This window comes from Muntiacus reevesi, chromosome 14, assembly GCF_963930625.1.
Source record: "Muntiacus reevesi chromosome 14, mMunRee1.1, whole genome shotgun sequence".
In the NCBI taxonomy this organism is placed as follows: domain Eukaryota; kingdom Metazoa; phylum Chordata; class Mammalia; order Artiodactyla; family Cervidae; genus Muntiacus; species Muntiacus reevesi.
The window spans coordinates 42,807,914-42,826,655 of record NC_089262.1 but is presented as its reverse complement, the minus strand read 5'-3'; the positions used below and the strand labels follow the sequence as shown (position 1 = coordinate 42,826,655).

The window sequence follows — 18,742 nt, the reverse complement described above, 5'->3', positions numbered from 1 at the left end:
GTCCATCGAGTCGGTGATGCCATCCAGCCATCTCATCCTCTGTCGTCCCCTTCTCCTTCTGCCCCCAATCCCTCCCAGCATCAGGATCTTTTCCAATGAGTCAGCTCTTCGCATGAGGTGGCCAAAGTATTGGAGTTTCAGCTTCAGCATCAGTCCTTCCAACGAACACCCAGGACTGATCTCCTTTAGGATGGACTGGTTGGACCTCCTTGCAGTTCAAGGGACTCTCAAGAGTCTTCTCCAACACCACAGTTCAAAAGCATCAATTTTTTGGCACTCAGCTTTCTTCACAGTCCAACTCTCACATCCATACATGACCACTGGAAAAACCATAGCCTTGACTAGACGGACCTTTGTTGGCAAAGTGATGTCTCTGCTTTTTAATATGCTATCTAGGTTGGTCATAACTTTCCTTCCAAGGAGTAAGTGTCTTTTAATTTCATGGCTGCAATCACCATCTGCAGTGATTTTAGTATTACTAGTACATATATTTCAACCCCAGCCTTCCAATTCACCCCCCACTTCTCCCCCTCGGTATTCATTTGTTTGATCTCTATGTCTGTGTCACTATCTCTGTTTTGCAAATGAAATCATCTACACCATTTTTCTACATCCCACATATGTGTGTTAATATATGACATTTCCTCTTTCTGACTTACTTCATTCTGTATGACACTCTAGGTCCATCCATATCTCTGCAAATAACCCAATTTCATTCCTTTTTATTGCTGAGTAGTATGGAATTGCACTCATCTTTAAGTTCATTTTGTTTGACATTAATATGGCCGCCTCCAGCTCTTTTATGGTTATTATTTGCATGGTATCTTTCCCCCATAATTTTCTGTTCAATTTATTTGTGCCTTTGAATCTCTTTTAGAGGACATATAGATGGACCTTATTCTTTTATCAGTTTGGCAATCTCTGACTTTTGATTTGATTGTTCAGACCATTTACCTTTAACATTATTACTGATATGGTCAGAGTTACATTTGTCATATTACCATTCATTTTATGAAATTGAAACTTCAATACTTTGACCACCTGATGTGAAGAGCTGACTCATTGGAAAAGACTCTCATGCTGGGAAAGACTGAAGAGGCAGGAGGAGAAGGGGATGGCAGAGGATGAGATTAGATGGCATCTAACAGAGATGGTTAGATGGCATCATTGACTCCATGGACATGAATTTGAGCAAACTGTGAGACAGTGAAGGACAGGAAAGCCTAGCATGCTGCAGTCCATGGGGTCACAATGAGTCAGACATGACTGAGTGACTAAACAAATTTGTTTTGTGTGATAAATGAGGCCACAGTTGCTATTATTTTTAGTGAGAGTACCTTTCTCATCTTTCCCTGTTTACTCCTTGCTCTTTGCCCTGTACCACTGCTGCTTCAAGAAGTAGTTAAAGAAATAATTATTTGACATGGACTAGTATGGCATGTGTATATGTGTATAATGATTATTAACTTGAGAGAATATGGGAGTAATTTTCCTTCCTGTTGCCAATTCTAGGATGAGGGAAGGAATTTGATGGCTATCCTCCTTTTACTATAAAAGAAAAATTTTAAAAATTAAAACACCTACAGCATACCATTTCCTTGTGATTTGAAGTATGTCAAAATAGAAATATGGAAAAAATAAATATGTATGCTCAGAAATAAGACAACTTAATGTTAGTAATTTCTGGTGCTGGTGAAATGATTGTTTTAAAATTATTTTTTCTGAATTTCAAATTGTTTTACAATGTGAATATGTTTCCTTTTACCTTAAAAGATTTTTTCCTAATCTAAAAATTGTCACTCATTTTTTTTTTATTGTCACTCATTTTTAAAAAACAATTCAAATAGCTATTCTAAAGAAGAAAACAGAAATTATCTGCAATCCCTTTAATGATCACTTCTATTTGGTGAACATTGTTACTAAAATCTGCTTATGATTATCACATTAATTTTATTATCGGACACCACAAAGGATAAGAAAAGCAAATGTTGTGTCTATGCTCTAGAGTTAAAAATAATGTTTCTGTGTCTGCCACTTATTTTACAGAGAATATAGCCAGATTCTCTCTACTACCTCCTTGCATTTTCCTCCTGGGTGAAGGGTGAAGTGGGAAAAGTCATAGTCAAAGAGAAAAGATAGTGCATTGGAATCATGTACTGACACAAATTTGGTCCAGGACCTTACAGATAACCTCTTCATAAGTCAGTCTTTTTCTTCCATAAAATTATCTCCTTCATTCACTCTACCGCATAGTTTGAGGATAAAATCTTTTGTAAGATGAACACATGTTATTAAACTTCTTCTAGCATTTACTTCTAGCCCTTATATATGAAATTATTTCTTTAAACTATAGGCTGAATAGAGAAAATAACTTTTTTCACTTAGTTTTTTGGTTTGCTTTATACTATGTGGTCCAATCTATTATTATACAGCAGATAATTTATTATTAAAACATCTCATTAGGAGAAGATAGGTAGTAATAATGGATTCTGAGGTTTTTGTCTCAAGTTTGCAAAAGACTAATCTCCTTGCTATATTGTATAGAGGAAGCACCGCAGACAGACTGCATTTGCTTTTTGTTTTTTCCGCTTAGAAGTATTAAAATGGAAACCTACCAAGGAGCTAAAAAAAAAAAAAAATGGTGCTTTGGAAGAAATACTAATCTTGGACAAAATTCATGTACTTAAGATCACAGCAGTCACATTTTTCTTTGAAAGAGTCATTTTTTTTTATTAACATATAAGACAGGATGCTCATTTACCTTGACGTAAAATACACAGCTGATGCACAAGATAAGATAGAATTATACAAAAATACCAAACTTCTGACCTCAAATCAGTGTACAGGATGCACCACACATAGGACATTCACAATAGTTTTTTGCTTTCTCAGCTGTTTCTAATCATGTCATCTTAAATCACTGTTACCTGATAACCAATTTCTTTTTTAACATGTATTGAAATCAGGCACTTAATAAATGACTAGAATCAACAGAGTTAGTGCTTCTTTGTTCTTGAATGCAATCAAAATATTTTCTTCTAACAGGTCAGTCCAATAAAAGTCATTTGCATGCACCCTTAATCTGTTCATTTTAATGAGTTTATTTTGAGGCAAATAGACAAACAGTGAATATACTTCATGTTAGACCATGCAGAAAAGTTTATTAGAGTGAGTATGATACATGTTTCAGGGCAATAGTTATTATATACAATGTTTTCTTTTTAATAAAATGGTCACATTCTTTTTTTACACTGTCTGTTAACAATTTTACAACCTGACGCTAGTAACACACAGTACACCATTCTCCCTTCAGGCCAGTGTTCCCTCATAAGGAACACAGAGGGTGGCTGTTACATCTTGAATAAAGGCAGGGGTGTCTCTCAATAAACACCAAGTATTGGGAGGTACTGTGTGAAATGGTTCTAGAATGAAGAAGATCTGAGCTGTTGCTGCTTCAAATGATGTTTTTATTTGAGCCAAAGTGTGTTAAACTTCAGGAAGTTAGCCCTAGTTAACAGACAGGTAAGAATATACTTTTACTCTTATTTAATCAACAATTTACTTGTGTGAAGTACATGTGTTAGTATTGTGGCCAGGTATGATGTGGGCTAAAAATGCTTACAGTATTTTGAGGAGTCATGGTGTGTACATAAAAGATAAATAGCTTTAGCTCCTCCCCCACATTTTTTTTTTCTGTCTCTCAAAATGCAAGATGTCTCAGGGACATGGCAGGAAGACTGTCACCTATCGTTGGACCAGTGATGCTAAGATCTCTCAGAAAGTCTCCATTAGTGTGCTGTGTGGTGACCCCCTACTGCTTGGCTACTCTGTAGCAGAAAGAAACAATTATACTACTCACTCTTCCCCATCCAATCCTCTTTCCATCTCTCAAAAGCAGAGTTGGGGACAGGGACTGTCAGTATGTGACTGTTGAATTCTGGCTTTCATCCTATCATTTAGAATATTTCTTTTAAAAGTTTGGTTCCCAGTCTCTTTGCACAGATCAAACTGAAATAAAAGATTAAATGCTGAGTCTCAGTCTCTTGCACAAAAGCTCCTGAAATTCCAGACTTACTCTTTTTTCATCAAGATGTGATTTGAAATATGGTAACATCAAACACAATCATAGTTATCAGTGTTCCTGGTATCCGCCCAGTATTGCCATGATTTCCATGGTGTGTCAGATAATTAGAGGATTTCCAAGACTCAACTCACCAATAAGGAACATCCAATCCTCAAGGCCTTGCAAGGGGCACCAGGCTTCAAATGACCTTTCCAAGAAGACCCAGATTAAAACCAAACATCCCCACTGTACAGATGAGAAGAAGCCTCCTGGAGGGCAGAAAGCAGAGAGATCCTGAAATGGCCCCTCGGTCCTACTGCCCAGTCATCATGACATTGAAATTCTCTACCCTGTGATGGAAGGAAAATGCAAGGAATTCCTATGTAATGTTCTGAACTTATTAGCTATGGAAGAAAGGCTTTAATGTATTTTGAAAGGAAAGAAAAAGCTGATCTCAAAGCAAAGAGCCCAACATTAGAAGTGATAACTCATCCTTGTATTGATATATTTCTTGGAATGGTAAAACTTCAGCATGTCCTTATGTGTATATTTGTTGTGGGAGGGCTGATCCTGGGATGTAGTGGATTTGGGAGTTCAGGTTTAAGAACTGGATGTCCCGGGCACCACATGTTGTGGGGACAATGGGCTGGAGACTGAAGAGCCGCCACACACTCCTTTACTTTCCCTCAAGGTTGATGGTCAAAGGCTGTTGCTTGGAATTGCTAAACTCAAGGTTGAACTTTAATACGAGGATCAAAAATACTGACTCTTTCACCAGATTACAATGTTGGATTTTAACTCTCTTTTTACTGTTGTACTTAAGATGTTGCACAACAGTGCTTCCATTCAGAAATGGTAGGCTTCAGCCTTCTGTAATGCACTGCAGAGTTCATTTCCAGTGGTGGTTTCAGAATTTCTGGGTAGGAAGTGATCAGGGACAGCAAGCTGATTAGAATCCTGTAGCCCAGGGGATTCACCTTACAGTTGTATTTGCATTAAAATGCCTGCTGTTTACAGTTAACTTGTATATTTTAATTAAAAAGTAGTAGCATCATTTTGAGGATTTTAAAGCTCCTCTTTTTGATTTTAGATTGTATTGTAATTTCCATGGATGAGGATGGGGATTAGGGGGTGCTGATAGAGACCCACCGAAGGGCCAAATCCTGCCAGCCCCACACTGCTGAGAGTGTCCCAATAATGGTTTGTAAATGCTTTAAAGATGCTCCATCTCTGAAGTGCCTTTCATCTTGCTCCTATTCCATTATACTGTACCAACCATTTAGATTGCTACAGAAGAAGGCAGAACTGACATCCTGTGTAAGTGATCAAGTCAAAGCAGCTGGTATTCACAGCAAACAGAGCATACATTTGAAACAGATTTTTCTCTAGGAGTCTTCTCAAAAGTGTCCCTTGGGGAGAAAACTAATAGAGGGAGACTTCAGAAGTGTTGAAAATCAACGAAGGATACATAGGATACTAGTTCTAAAAGACTGATTTGCCTGGAAGCCTCTCTATTTGAACAATACTGTGGCTGTCCTGGACACAGGAACCGTGCTCTGAGCCTGAGTCTTCCCTAGTTTTCTCAGTGTTGTGCGAAGAAAAGACAGCTCATTCACAAGGAGCAGATTACAACATGTTTGACCAAGAGGACATCTGGTAGGAAAGCGCCGGCGGGTACACGCTGTTAGCTGTGATCCTTCCGGGGCCGCCTGCAGAGAACGCACCAGCTCTTCTCTCAGCCTCTCCTCCCACCCAACTTAACTCAAGCATTCTGCAACCGCCTCTTGCTTTGGTGCAAATATTTCTTTCCCAATTAAGCCTAGGTATTGGTTTTATAAAAGGTAAAATTATAAATTACTATAGTTGAATAAACATCAAATTTTATAAAAGTATGTCCTCCCACAAACCTCATTTCAAACCCAGTTATGACATAGAAAATATTCAAAGATTAAATTGCCCGAGAATCTAGGGCTTGGAGAAAATAACTGAATAAACTGCATCACTGAAGTTCAAACTGAATCATAGAAATTACAAATATTTACAGAGAATGACTTTTCACGGTATGGCTCCCGGGCTCTGGATTCCTAGAGAAAGTGAAACAGCGTCTTTGCAGCTGTGTAGGTCTGATTTTCATTAAATTTCTTCAAAATTATATATATTTTTACTTTCAACTCCTTCCTTTTCCAGCAAGTTTGTATCATTTATATAATGTTAAAGGAAGATTACAATGTTAGAAATTAAGATGGAAAAATAGGAAACTGTGTAGCACTTTGTCTACTGGGCTTGAGGGTAACATTTTAAGAATAATCTGAAATTTGATTGTATTGTGCATGTTTGTATATGTATATATATACATGCTATATTTTTATTTATCTATCATATCCATCTATCATCTATTTATATCATTGTCATCTAATCTGGGTCGGGAAGATTCCCTGGAGAAGGAAGTGGCAACCCACTCCAGTATTCTTGCCTGGAGAAGCCCATGGACAGAGGAGCCTGGCGGGGTACAGTCCATAAGGTTGCAAAGAGTTGGACATGATTAAGTGACTTAGCACACTCACAGTCTATCTCAATGGTGTGCTGAAGCCAGCTCATACTGATACAGGAGAGCTGACATATATATTTTCAGGAATTCTACAAGCTGGTTAGGGTTATGTTAGTAGCTTGAAAATGGCCATGACAAAACAATTTAGATTGTTTTGGCTAGTGACACAAATCAGGGATTTTTTTTCCTCCTGGAAAGTCAGCTATTAAATAATCTACCAGAATACCACTATAGGTTTGGTAAGGAAAGGGACTTCTTACATAGTTCAGTCTATAGCAAAAGTAACAATTAATTTTTAAAAATACCAAAGTTAAAAAAGGAAGTTTTTTTGCAATTTAATTTAACCAATAAAAGTTCATAATTGTATCACTTTTCTTATTAACTGTTTTAAAATAATAGCATTTTATATATTTCCTAATCATTGACTATATTTTAGAACATCTGTACAAAGTTAATTTGGGACAACTGTTGACATTATTTTAGCCAAAGCTTCTACATTTATGACATCTAGATATTACACAACTATATGCTAAAGTTAAATATTAAAGAAAGTGAAAAGAATATGCAAAGTGGATGAATCAAACTTCTCCTGTGGTGTAGCTTTTGTGTGTTTATTTCTTGTAAACTGTCACTTGGTGTTGAGGTATTTTTTCTTCAATTTGTGTCTGGGTATGCATGCATGCGTGTGTGTGCGTGCGTGCATGTGTGTTTATACACCTACGTGCACAGATGCATAGACACATACACACATAAACCTCAAAAGATTACAATATTAGGGAAACAGGATATCTGGCTCATTTAACAGTCTACTTAAAAACCATGAATGACTTATGTTGAAAACTGTGTAGAGCTTATAAGTAGCTATTTGATCTGGCCAAATACCTCTTCCCCTCTTTCCTAATATGTTCAAAATGTCATCTTTTCTATTTTTCCCCTTTGGGTTAACAATATATTTAGTTGAAATCTGCATACTCCTGATTCAGTGAATGCTTTATCTAGGAGTCAGAGAACAAGTGTGAATTAAAAATTTTTTTTATCTATCAGATTTATTTCTAAGAATGTGCTGAGCTTGGAGCAGAGCTGCTAAGCGGGCTGTGCACCGTGATGACTCCGAATATGAGAGATTCTTTGTTGAGCAGACAAAGGACAGGTGGAAAGAATGATTTTGGAACCTGGAGACAGATGGTGGGAATGAAGAAAATTCTAAAATGGGACGTTTCTGAACAAATGACAGGCCAGCAATAGGATACGAAATCTCTGGAAAGACAGCCTTTCTTTTAGCCACTGATGTCCTCAGCACTCCCCAGGTGCCTGTCTTTGACCATCAGGATATTAGGTGCAGATGTAGAGAGCCATGAGGTAGGCTGCCTCTGAGTCCACAGACAATTCCCTGGAGATTAGTTTTTTTAAAAAGAAATTCATGGCATTTGATTATTTTCCATTGATTTGCTGCTTTTTGAGAAAAGTAGAGCCCAGGATTTTCTAGATGAGGATGGATTCTGATCTTGTGACAGTCAATCAGGTAGAGAGATGGAGTTGCTGCACAAGTAGCAGCACATTTTACAGCAGCAGTTTACATATACATTCATTCATTGTTGTTTTTTCCAAGAAATGGAGCAACCTAGGAACTTACGCTACAGTAGAGTCCGATGCACCATAATGATTACTTCAAGAACAAAGAAGCTCTTACAAAAGTGTGGTGTCTTTCTGTTGGTATGAGGTTTCAAACTTGATATTCTTTAAAATGCATTTCTGGAGATATATTTAAATATTGATATGCCACATTTAAAAAGGATTGGCTTGTTGGTAAAATGCAATACTGAAATGAAATACTGCCTTTTCATAGAAAGAATTGTGTTTGGAAAATTAAATACCTTTACAAAGATTAAAAATAAACATACTCTCACAGCTTGAGGGTTTGAATGAATCATGTACCAAAGAGTTGAATCAACTCTTACTCCGGGTTACATCCTGGGACCCTTCATGTTTAAAAGCTGCCCAGCAAAGATGACCAGCATTTCTGCAGCATCCATCAACATTATCAGAAATCATTTTTGCATATACTGCACACATGATTTTTCATCACAAATCAGTGCCATGTCACATAAAACTGCTGCTATTTTTAGTATAAAAGAGTTCTGAGTTTCAGAGTTCAATATCAAAATTAAGTGTGTTCTATAAAAGCTTAAATTAATCCATTCAGTGCACTTGCTTTTCAACAAGTCTTTCTTGATTTTCTCTCCTAGATAAAATTTCAGCTCAATTGTACTATTTTACAAACACTTTGGAAAGAAAATTTTCCAAGCACAGAACCCAACACAAAGATGCTGACTGTATTCTCTGTGATTTGATTCTATTTTCAGTCCATACTGTATATAGGAAAATTTTTCTCATTTAAATGAGGGGAAGTGATCTTTTTCAGGTAAAATTCCTTTCTTTGCATTCACAAATGTTGACTATCATGCTGAATGTGGATATCCATCAGGAATCAATGGAAAAAGCTTAATTTATATTATTTTGAAAGTAAATGCTTCAATGATCATAAAAATCTTTTTCTGTATTCCTTAAATACTTTGGTGATTTAATATATAAACATATTTGTACAGGTTATTTTTCATCTTCAAAACACTTTGTAATTTTGCTTACTCAACAAAAATGAGTAATTATTTTAAAATATTTTTCAACATTTTATAAAATATATCTTTATGGTACTGTTTTTGGATCTTGCTTGATCTGTTATTTTCTAAGTGACTAATCCCTGATGGATTACATATAGTTATGTGACTATGTCTTTGATTGTATTTATTAATTTCTTGTCACATATTTGAGGCAAACCTGAGGATAGATTATTGAATAATTACTTCTTCTCTTCCAAATATTTCACTTCTCCATTTTCTTCTTTAGTGGCCTTTTGAAGAATCCGATCTTAGAGAAAATACCAAACATAACACAATTAGTTATTTGAATTTAGGTAATAAATATTAATCTCAGATAAAATTTAGCTTAGTAAAATGTTGGCAACTGTGGGCATACAAATAAAATAATCGAGAGGTATTCTTTTCAACTGACTTATTAGGTAATGTTGAATGTCAAGAAATGACAGTTACTGGACTTCCCTGGTGGTCCAGTGGTTGCGACTCTACCTGCCAGTGCAGGGGACTTGAGTTCGATCCCTGGTCTGGGAGGATTCCACGTGCCTCAGGGCGACTAAGCCCCTGTGCCACAACTACTGAGCTTGACTCTTGCAACTGATGACGCCTGCATGCCTAGAGCCTGTGCTCTGCAACAAGGGAAGCCACCAGAACAAGAAGCCTGTGCACTGCAACGAAGACCCAGTGCAGCCAAAATAAATAAATAAAATTGAAAAAAAAGAAAACCGCCCCCCCCCCCCCGCCAGTAGATTAGATGATACAGAAGAACAGATTAAAAAAAAAAACAAACTAATACATGTAGCAAACTAACTTAAAGGGTTCTGGAAAAATATTTCGGGAGACATGCGAACTCTAGTTATCCAGCACTGTCTACTTTGCCATCATCTTTCTTTTTCAAGCATGTGTCAGAGAAATTTCCACCAAACAATCAATGGTCATAAATTGAGGTCATTAGAGATGATGGTGAATCTGGTAGGTACACTATGCCTAGGAGGTTGGGGAGCTTTCTGAGTTGTCTGGATTAACTTTAAAAAGATATATTTTCACTTTTGGCTCTGCTGTGCTGGGTCTTCATTGCTGCGCGGGCTTTTCTCGAGTTGCGGTGAGCGGGGGCTACTCTTCGTTGTGGTGCTTCTGCTTCTCATTGTGGTGCCTTCTCCCGTTGCGAACTGGGCTCCAGTAGCTGCTGCACGTGGGCTCAGCAGCTGTGGTTTCTGGGTGGCACGGGCTTAATATTTGTGGCACATGGACTAAGTTGCTCCACAGCATGTGAGTTCTTCCCGGACCAGGGATCGAACCCATGTCTCCTGCATTGGCAGGCAGACTTTTTACCACTGAGCCATAAAGGAAGTCCTGGATTAACTTTAAACGTATTAGCACATCCATCTATATAGGCTTGACATAAAGAGACTCTTGAAAACACCCTGTATCATTTGGATATGAAAATGAAGTAATTGAACATATGAAAAATTCCACATGGTGGTGAAGGTGGGTGATTTCATGATGTATTGTGATAAAAATTACAACTGCTTTATTATTTCCAACTATATAGAATAATAATAATTTTTTAAAAAGGATAAAGAATCTGCCTGCCATTGCAAAAGATGCTAGAGATGTGGGAGGGTTGGATCCTTAGATTGGGAAGATCCCCTGGAGAAGGAAATGGCAACCCGCTCCAATATTCTTGCCTAGAAAATCCCATGGACAGAGGAGCCTGGCAGACTACAGTCCATGGGGCTGCAAAGCGTTGGACGTGACTGTGCACATTATGTTGTTACATTAAAAAAGAGGATAGGAACTGGAAGGAACCTTTGCAATGTTCTAATCTAACGTGGATATTAAAAAAATTTTTTAAAATAGGGTCCTAGAGAAGTATTGTTTTAAATCTGTATTCTTTTAAAAATTTTGAGAGTGGCTTATAATAGTTCAAGAAAAGGTTGTGAGTTAATTCTTTGGAAACATGGCGCTTTCATGTCATTTTAATCATGAAAGAAAGTGAAAGTGTTAGTCACTCAATCATGCTGGACTCTCTGCGACCTCATGGACTGCAGTCTGCCAGGCTCCTCTGTCCATGGGATTTCCCAGGCAAGGATACTGGAATAGGTTGCCATTTCCTTCTCCAGGGGATCTTCCTGACCCAGGGATCAAACCCAGGTCCCGTGTACAGCAGGCAGATTCTTTTCCAACTGAGCTACCAGAGAAGGTCCCTTTAAGTCATGAAGTTGTGGTAAATTATGCAAGGGAGTCCTATATTGTTTTAAAGAAAATTATTATTAAACAATGGAGACTTCTAAGGGCATACATGGGGAAAAATATACAGTTTTAAATTAGAGAAGTTTTACTCAGGGCTTTATGCCTTCCTCCACTCCAGAACTTAGTTGGTGGTAGACATCACAAAAGAGGGGACAAGAGAACAAATGAACATGAAGAAACAATAAACGTGTCTTCCCTAGAATACAAAATCTCCTACATGTATCAGGCCTTTTTCTCTGAGCCAAATATATGCATTCTGGATTCACAAACCATTAGGCCCTTTAACTTGTACCTGCGTGTCCTGAGTCAAAAATAAATCAGACAAAGCTCTCACAAAAGCCGGTGGTGAATCATGACTTTTCTCTTTCCGGCCCTGCCCAGTTCCTGATCTTTTCTTCTTCCCTCTCAAGTGTCTTTTTTTTTTTTTTTTTTTTTTTGCTTCTTTTCAACCTCCCTTTGCTTTCACACATGAAAAGCTTAATTTTAAAACTCAATTCCTGTTATCAAAAGATTTCTACCCAACTGATTCTATTAACATTGGGTTTTTCAGTGCAAATTGGATGATTAGAGTGAAAACTAGGAAAATATATGTTCACAGCTTCAAATTGGACAGGGCCAATTCTAGTCAACATTTGCAACAAGTTAAGTCTGTTTTCAGCACCCAAACTTACTTTATAGTTTTCACTTTCTTTCTTTTTCTTTTTGTGTTTACTTAATGATCTTATTTGTGTCCCCCCCAACCCCAGTTAAAAACCCTGTGGCAAAAGTCTGATTAAACAGTCCCTGGCAGAAATACGTGCTCAACGGTTATAATATGGAATATGTGTTGAATGAAAACATTTATCAGTTCAGTCGCTCAGTCCTGTCCAACTCTTTGCAACCCCAGAGACTGCAGCATGCCAGGCTTCCCTGTCCATCACCAAAACATTTATATTAACATATAAAAGTCTACTAGATAGCAGTACTATCCCCGACTCACACTCCCCTCACAATATGCATATTGGATGAGGAACAAAGCTACAGGATTAGTAAATAAATCATTAAGAGTGAATCTTCAGACATCAGTATAAGATCAAGTTAAGACAGGAACAATCTGATTTCTCAGGGTTCCTTTGTGGACCATCTCATTCTATCCTTTTGGTTATGATGACTGAACTTTTCCCTTAGCATGTGTTACCATATTTCAGGACATATTTCCCAATCTATTTAAACCTGTGTCCTCTAAAGCCTTCTCCCCTCAAGATTAAGTATAGTAAGCACCTACTAAGATTTTGTCAAGTCTTAATCTCTTCTATGCTATGAAGATAAAGCTACAGAGACTGTGCCTTTTGAAGTGGAATTCTAGTTCCAGGAGAAATCTTTGGCCTGCTCCCTGTACAAAGTCTCAAACTGAGAGTTTTGATGAACTCCCAGACTGGTAGAAGAATGAAGAGGAATGGAAGAAAGGCTTCTTTGGAAGAAGAATGAAGAAAGGCTAGTCCTGAGGTTTCTGCTCCACTAGTCTAAAATTAGTCTAAAAAGATGCCTGGGGATAAGGGTGGCTTTTCTGAACTTACAGCAGACAAAATGCTTCAGGGAGGTTCAGGCAAGAGGAGGGCAAGTAATCTTTCCAGTATAACAGAGCTGCTGAAAGGTTGAATCCAACCAGGGACTATCACTCCAATACCAAATTGTTTTATATATTTCAGGGAGTTCATGACCTTCTTGAGCAAAACCAATTCCTGGAACTCCAGAGCTAAGAGCTTGCCCCATAGAGTGCAGCAGAGGACTATACTGGATAAAGGCATTGCTTCAGCCCAGTCCTTTACTAGATGAGAACTCTTAGCGGGATTAACTTCTGTTTGCTTCAGTGTCCCCAAGTATAAAATATAGTTAAAAGACTTAGTTGAAAAGATTGTAAAGAAAGCAGAGTGAATAGAAGCAAGGGAGACCATAGAGTTAGGGGGTTAATAGCGCTGACACTAAAGTGAAGTGGCCCAGATTCAGATCTCTGTTCTGAAACTGACAAACCATGTGACTTTGGGAAACATATTTAACTTTTCTATGCCTCAGCTTCTTTACTTACAAAATGAGGTCCATAATAGTGTCTTTCTCATAGGGTTGATGTTAATGTCTGAAGTGGAAAAGCTGAAAATGTTTCCTGGTACACAGTGAACACTCAGTAAGTGCTAATTTTCCTCCCCTCTACTGTGGAAATACCATTCTGATGACTGGCACTCGCGCTGCTGTGACTGAATTAACTAAACCTACAGGTCAGGACTGTCCAAAGGTTGCTAAACCTTTGGGCTTAAAAAGAAGACCTAAGAAGCCATCAGAATGTATCATCAAATCATATCCTGGATGGAAGAATGTGTTTGCTTTTACACTTATGCTTTTTTCAGTGTTAGCCGCTCAGTCGTGTCCAATTCTTTGTGACCCCATGGACTATAGCCCACCAGGTTCCTCTCTCTATGGAATTCTCCAGGCAAGAATACTGGAATGGGTTGCCATTTCCTTCTCCAGCTCTTTTCAGACCGACGACCAAAAAACAGGGCTGAAAATTATTTGTTAATTTTCAGGAGAGGTATGCAGCTAGAGAGACTACTCAAATATCAGCTCTGGCTTCCCCCTTCTCTTGGTAGCAGTGTGCTAAAACTGTATAAGCGAGTGCTGTGCTTAGAAGACCATACTGAAAGAGATCAACAGTAAAATGTCCTATCACAGGTGCTTACAAACAAAGAAACCCTTGTCTACGGTCCAGGCACACCCGTGACACCACTAAGCCAGGCCTTGGGTACCACAGTGTGGCGAAGTCAGGTATTACAGACAGAGCGTGGATGCCCTGTGAAGTAGGAGGAAGGGCTGCAGGCCTGAGACGGAGAATTCTGTCCTGGAGACTTTGCTGGAGAAAAGCTATGGATTCTATTTAATAAACTAAATGCTCCTGACATACATCTTTAACATAACTGTGTTCATCTTCTCTGAGAATAGCCTCCCGAAAAGATGAAGATAGTTACTGTAAGTCAGAATGGATAGGAGCAGTTGGTAATTTGATGGGGGAGAAATTTGCTATTTAAACTATTTGATTAAAAGACAATTCTGTTGCTCAGATATCAGAAAAATGAATTTGTAGCCACAATCTCTATTTTTAACATATTGATAATTTCGCTTTTGAACAAAACAATAGAATATAGGGTGATAAATGCTAGAATAAATGCCAATTTGATATTTCATTAGAAAAACATTAAAGTCAACTTTACTGTGAGATTTTATTCTCTATTAAATTTATTCTAAAAGCTATCATTTCATTTCTGCTTAATTTGAAAAAGATACAAAGATTGAAAGATTTTGCATATCTTAATTTAAGTAAAACATCTACTAATATGGAAATAAACATCTGTTGATATGTAAATATACAGATTGATTAGACAAAAAATAGGTTAGTTTTATAGGAGGATTTGAAACAGGAGTGTGTGAAAGTATAAGATTTCTGTGTCATCAACTAATTGAACAAATCTCTCATTTCTCACTCAGGCATGCAACTATTGCACAAAATGTGGTATTTTTATATATTAAAGAAGCATTTAATTTTTAAGATACATAAAGATATGTGATTAGGATAAGGGCTTTATCTTAACCATAATTCTGTTGCTTCTATGTTCTTAAACTTACATAGAAATGCATTCCTTTCTTTTTTCTGTAAAAGGGAGTTTTCATTCTTCTCTGCTTATAAAAGTAATGCATACTTAATTTAAAATTTCCAGTGTCATAGACAAATGAAGGTCCCCTATAATCCCAATCTCTAGAGAGATCTTGCATAATTTTTGGATATGTCTGTTTTTTTCTTGTACAAAAGTGGGTTCAAGTTGTGCACAGCGTTTGAGATATATATTTTTTCTTTCTAATTTTGTCTTGGTTATCATTTCAGTGTTTTTAATGGCTATACAATACTATATTCCAAAGCATGGATGAATCAATTTGTTTCACCAACATGCTGTTGACAATTGAAGGAGAAAAGTCTAAGGAACTCTGAGTCTTACCTTCCACAGCGCTAGTATGAGCAACATTAATAGCAATAATCCAGCAAAAGCGCTCAGCAGGATCACCCACAGTGGCACTCTGCCTGGCAGCCCATCTTTGGATATTTGGATAGCAAGCTGAAAATGATGAAACAAGATTGTTAGCATTGATAAACACCTCTTAGAGCTTCCAGAACACTGGGTTCTTGTAGGCTGTAATTTTCTACCAAAGAGTGGACTCAATCTCATTACTACCACAGAGAAAATAATGAGTTCATTTTAAAAGGCCCTTCATCTATTCTAAATCTCTAATCATGTCATATTCATTATTACCAAAACAATTTTACAATCTTATCCTCCAGAAATTCATACATAAAGAGTAAACTAGCTATGAATCAGAATTCTCAAGGGTAGAGGTAAATTTCACTCAGGGAGAAGGAGCAGTATTGTATGTTTTAAAGGTTTATTCATAGCCTTCAGTGAATTATCATAATAGCCTAAGTTTGGACTGGAAGGTTGTCACAGGTTGCTGACATATAAACCTGAAGGGGTCTTTTAATTCTAACTTTAATTCTAATGTACTTTATTTTTTGCTAACAAATTGAGATATAATTTTCATACAGTCAGATGCACAAATCTCATGGGTACAGATGAACAAATTTGTGCATGCATTTCCTCAATGCATTTTTTTATACCACACTGTCTATTCCAGTTGACATTCTCTTAGCATCTATAAATTAGATCTTACCTGAAGTAAACTTGAAGGAGATAGCTTTTAATGTTACAGTTACTCAAGCTCTCTCAGCGTGGCACCTAACGCTCAAGAAAACTTGTCTGCTCTGTGTCCTATCCCTTATATTTCTGAGGGGGAAAAAAAAACTAATTTAGGGTAGCTGTCAATGACCAATAACACCTCAAGGTTATGTATCTCCCTTTAATGGGGAACATCTCCATTCCTTAACCTAGAGGGGAAGATTAGAGGGAAAAAAGAAAACTAACAGGGAAGGTATTTGCATAGAGTGGATACTGATCCAGATCCCTCACTTGACTCTGAGTAGGTCATTGCTCATGCATCTGGAAGACAGGGCTGGCAAGAATATAGACATACGTGGAATCAGACCTTTGAAGACAGACTTTAAGCACATCTAAAATAACTCCCTGAACTTAGAGGTACAGAAACGGAAATCTGGATGCGATCAGTGATTTTCCCAAGATCATACAACTATGAAATGATAATTTTTAGTAATTTTAACAGTTTAAGTATAATTTTTCTTTAGAATAAAATGTAGAAAAAACAGCTCTGTGGGAAAATTTAAATAACATATTTAAAAATGTTAAATATAAGGAAAATAGGGATGTTAAAGAAAATGTTAAATAGGGAAAATAAAGCTAATTATAAAATTTAAACAAAATATATTTAGTAATCAAATATACTCTTTCCCAAACCCTTTCCAATATAATATATACTTTTTTTTTTTGGTCCTTACTGGTAAAATTTTAGTTTCTCTACATGTGGAACAACTTTTCATGTATCAAGCTAAGTGCTGTTTATAAAGTAAGAAAATATTATATCCAGATATTCAATGCATATATTCTTTAAAGGTACATACTTATCAGAAGTCACTGACATTGTAATTATTTTAAATAGATACTAATTTGATGGAGAAGGAAATGGCAACCCACTCCAGTATTCTTGCCTGGAGAATTCCATGGACAGAGGAGCCTGATGGGTGACATTCCATGGTGTCAGAAAGAGTCAAACATGACTGAGTGACTAACACACTCTAATTTGAAATGAAAAATGAAAAATTCTCAACGTTTGGTAGTTTCAAGTATAATTTTATGACTCATGATGTCCATATGAAATATTTAAGCTCTCATGATAAATGGGGAAATTATGCTCAACTGCCCACATGTATAACAGGTGTTTTGACCTTATTTTGCAATAGGACAAAGAGAAAAAAGCAAACCATTGTATTTTTAAGAAAAACTCCAGCATGAATTTGTGTCAGGGAATATTACTTCATTTTTGTTTCATATTTCCCAATGGCTAAATGAAAAAAATTTTAAAATAAATTTACAAGTATTCCTATACTGTGTAAAGACACTTTCTGGAAAGAAATTGTTTTTCAAATCTGCTCTTCAATGTCAACTGCATTTTGTAATAGTAGTTTTTAAGGGTGAAAATTACAAATGCATCATATGTTATAAAGGTAAGAATAAAAACATCAATTTACTGTGAAGGTTATAAGTAATAAAGTCAAACGTGGCATGTTAATTGTAAATATCATGGTTTTTCCCAGTTTCTCACAAAAAAGGAGACTGAAATCACACTTGAAGCTAATCAAGTGTAATTTGAAGCAGAAAGTGTCTGTCACTTATTGAGAGCAGTGCTAGTCACTGCTTTAGGGGCTATAAGCAAATATAAAACGTTATGTCACAAATGGAGTGAAATGTATAATGTTTTCAAAACTTGGAGTCGCACTTACCTCTCTTTTTTGATTGCCAGCACTTAAAACTAGTGATGTATTTTCACTCTGAAGTTCTGCCCTTACAGTAAGATTTAAGCTGGAAAAATGTGCCTGAAAAGCAAACAATTTATTTTCAGCATATGGAACTAGTCACAATGAGAGCTAGCCATGTTTTAGAGCAGTTTTTCAAACTAAAAATTTTCTGAGATTGAAACATTTAACATCCAGATGGCATTCGTGGTAGGAAATGACTGTGTATCCACCTTTCCTCTCTGCACTCAGATTCTCACTTAGATCCTTATTATAGAATTTTTCTGAATAACACAGTTTCTATTAAAATTTTTCCTTTGCAAAATGAACTCCAAATCCTGCCCTCCTTTCATGTAATTAGGTATGGCATAGCTACTCTCTGGTAATGAGGTTTACATAATGTGTTTAGAATTAAATTGAAATTACCAATATTCAACAATTGATGATTTATTAAAGATAGCAACTTAATATGATCAAATCTAAAAATAGAAATTTCATGTAATTAACAAAATATTTCTAATAGGGAAACAAATAATATAAAATGCAATGGATTAAGTTTTAAAGTAGCCAATTGTCAGATGGATTTGACTTTATTAGGTGTCAAAATGTCCTCCAAAATAGATAGACAGTGTAATGCAATAAATTTATAATATACATTAGCTCTAATCTTTGTTAATGCTGTCAAGGATTATCTCTCCATGACTCTTTGTTTCTTTTTTAAAAAATTA

General features: G+C 36.6%; 1 protein-coding gene across 1 annotated transcript in view; it reads right to left on the bottom strand.

Annotated features, from left to right (window-relative positions):
* Positions 1-3,058: 3,058 nt before the first annotated feature.
* Positions 3,059-18,742, bottom strand: part of ITGA1 (integrin subunit alpha 1) — a 161,826-nt gene continuing 146,142 nt past the window's right edge. Inside the window, exons 27-29 of the mRNA XM_065905797.1 lie at positions 18,003-18,095; positions 15,535-15,651; positions 3,059-9,536 (exon numbers count right to left, since the gene is read on the bottom strand). Coding sequence (XP_065761869.1) covers positions 9,492-9,536; positions 15,535-15,651; positions 18,003-18,095 — 255 coding nt within the window. The 3' untranslated portion in view covers positions 3,059-9,491. The remainder of the gene's footprint in view (positions 9,537-15,534; positions 15,652-18,002; positions 18,096-18,742) is intronic.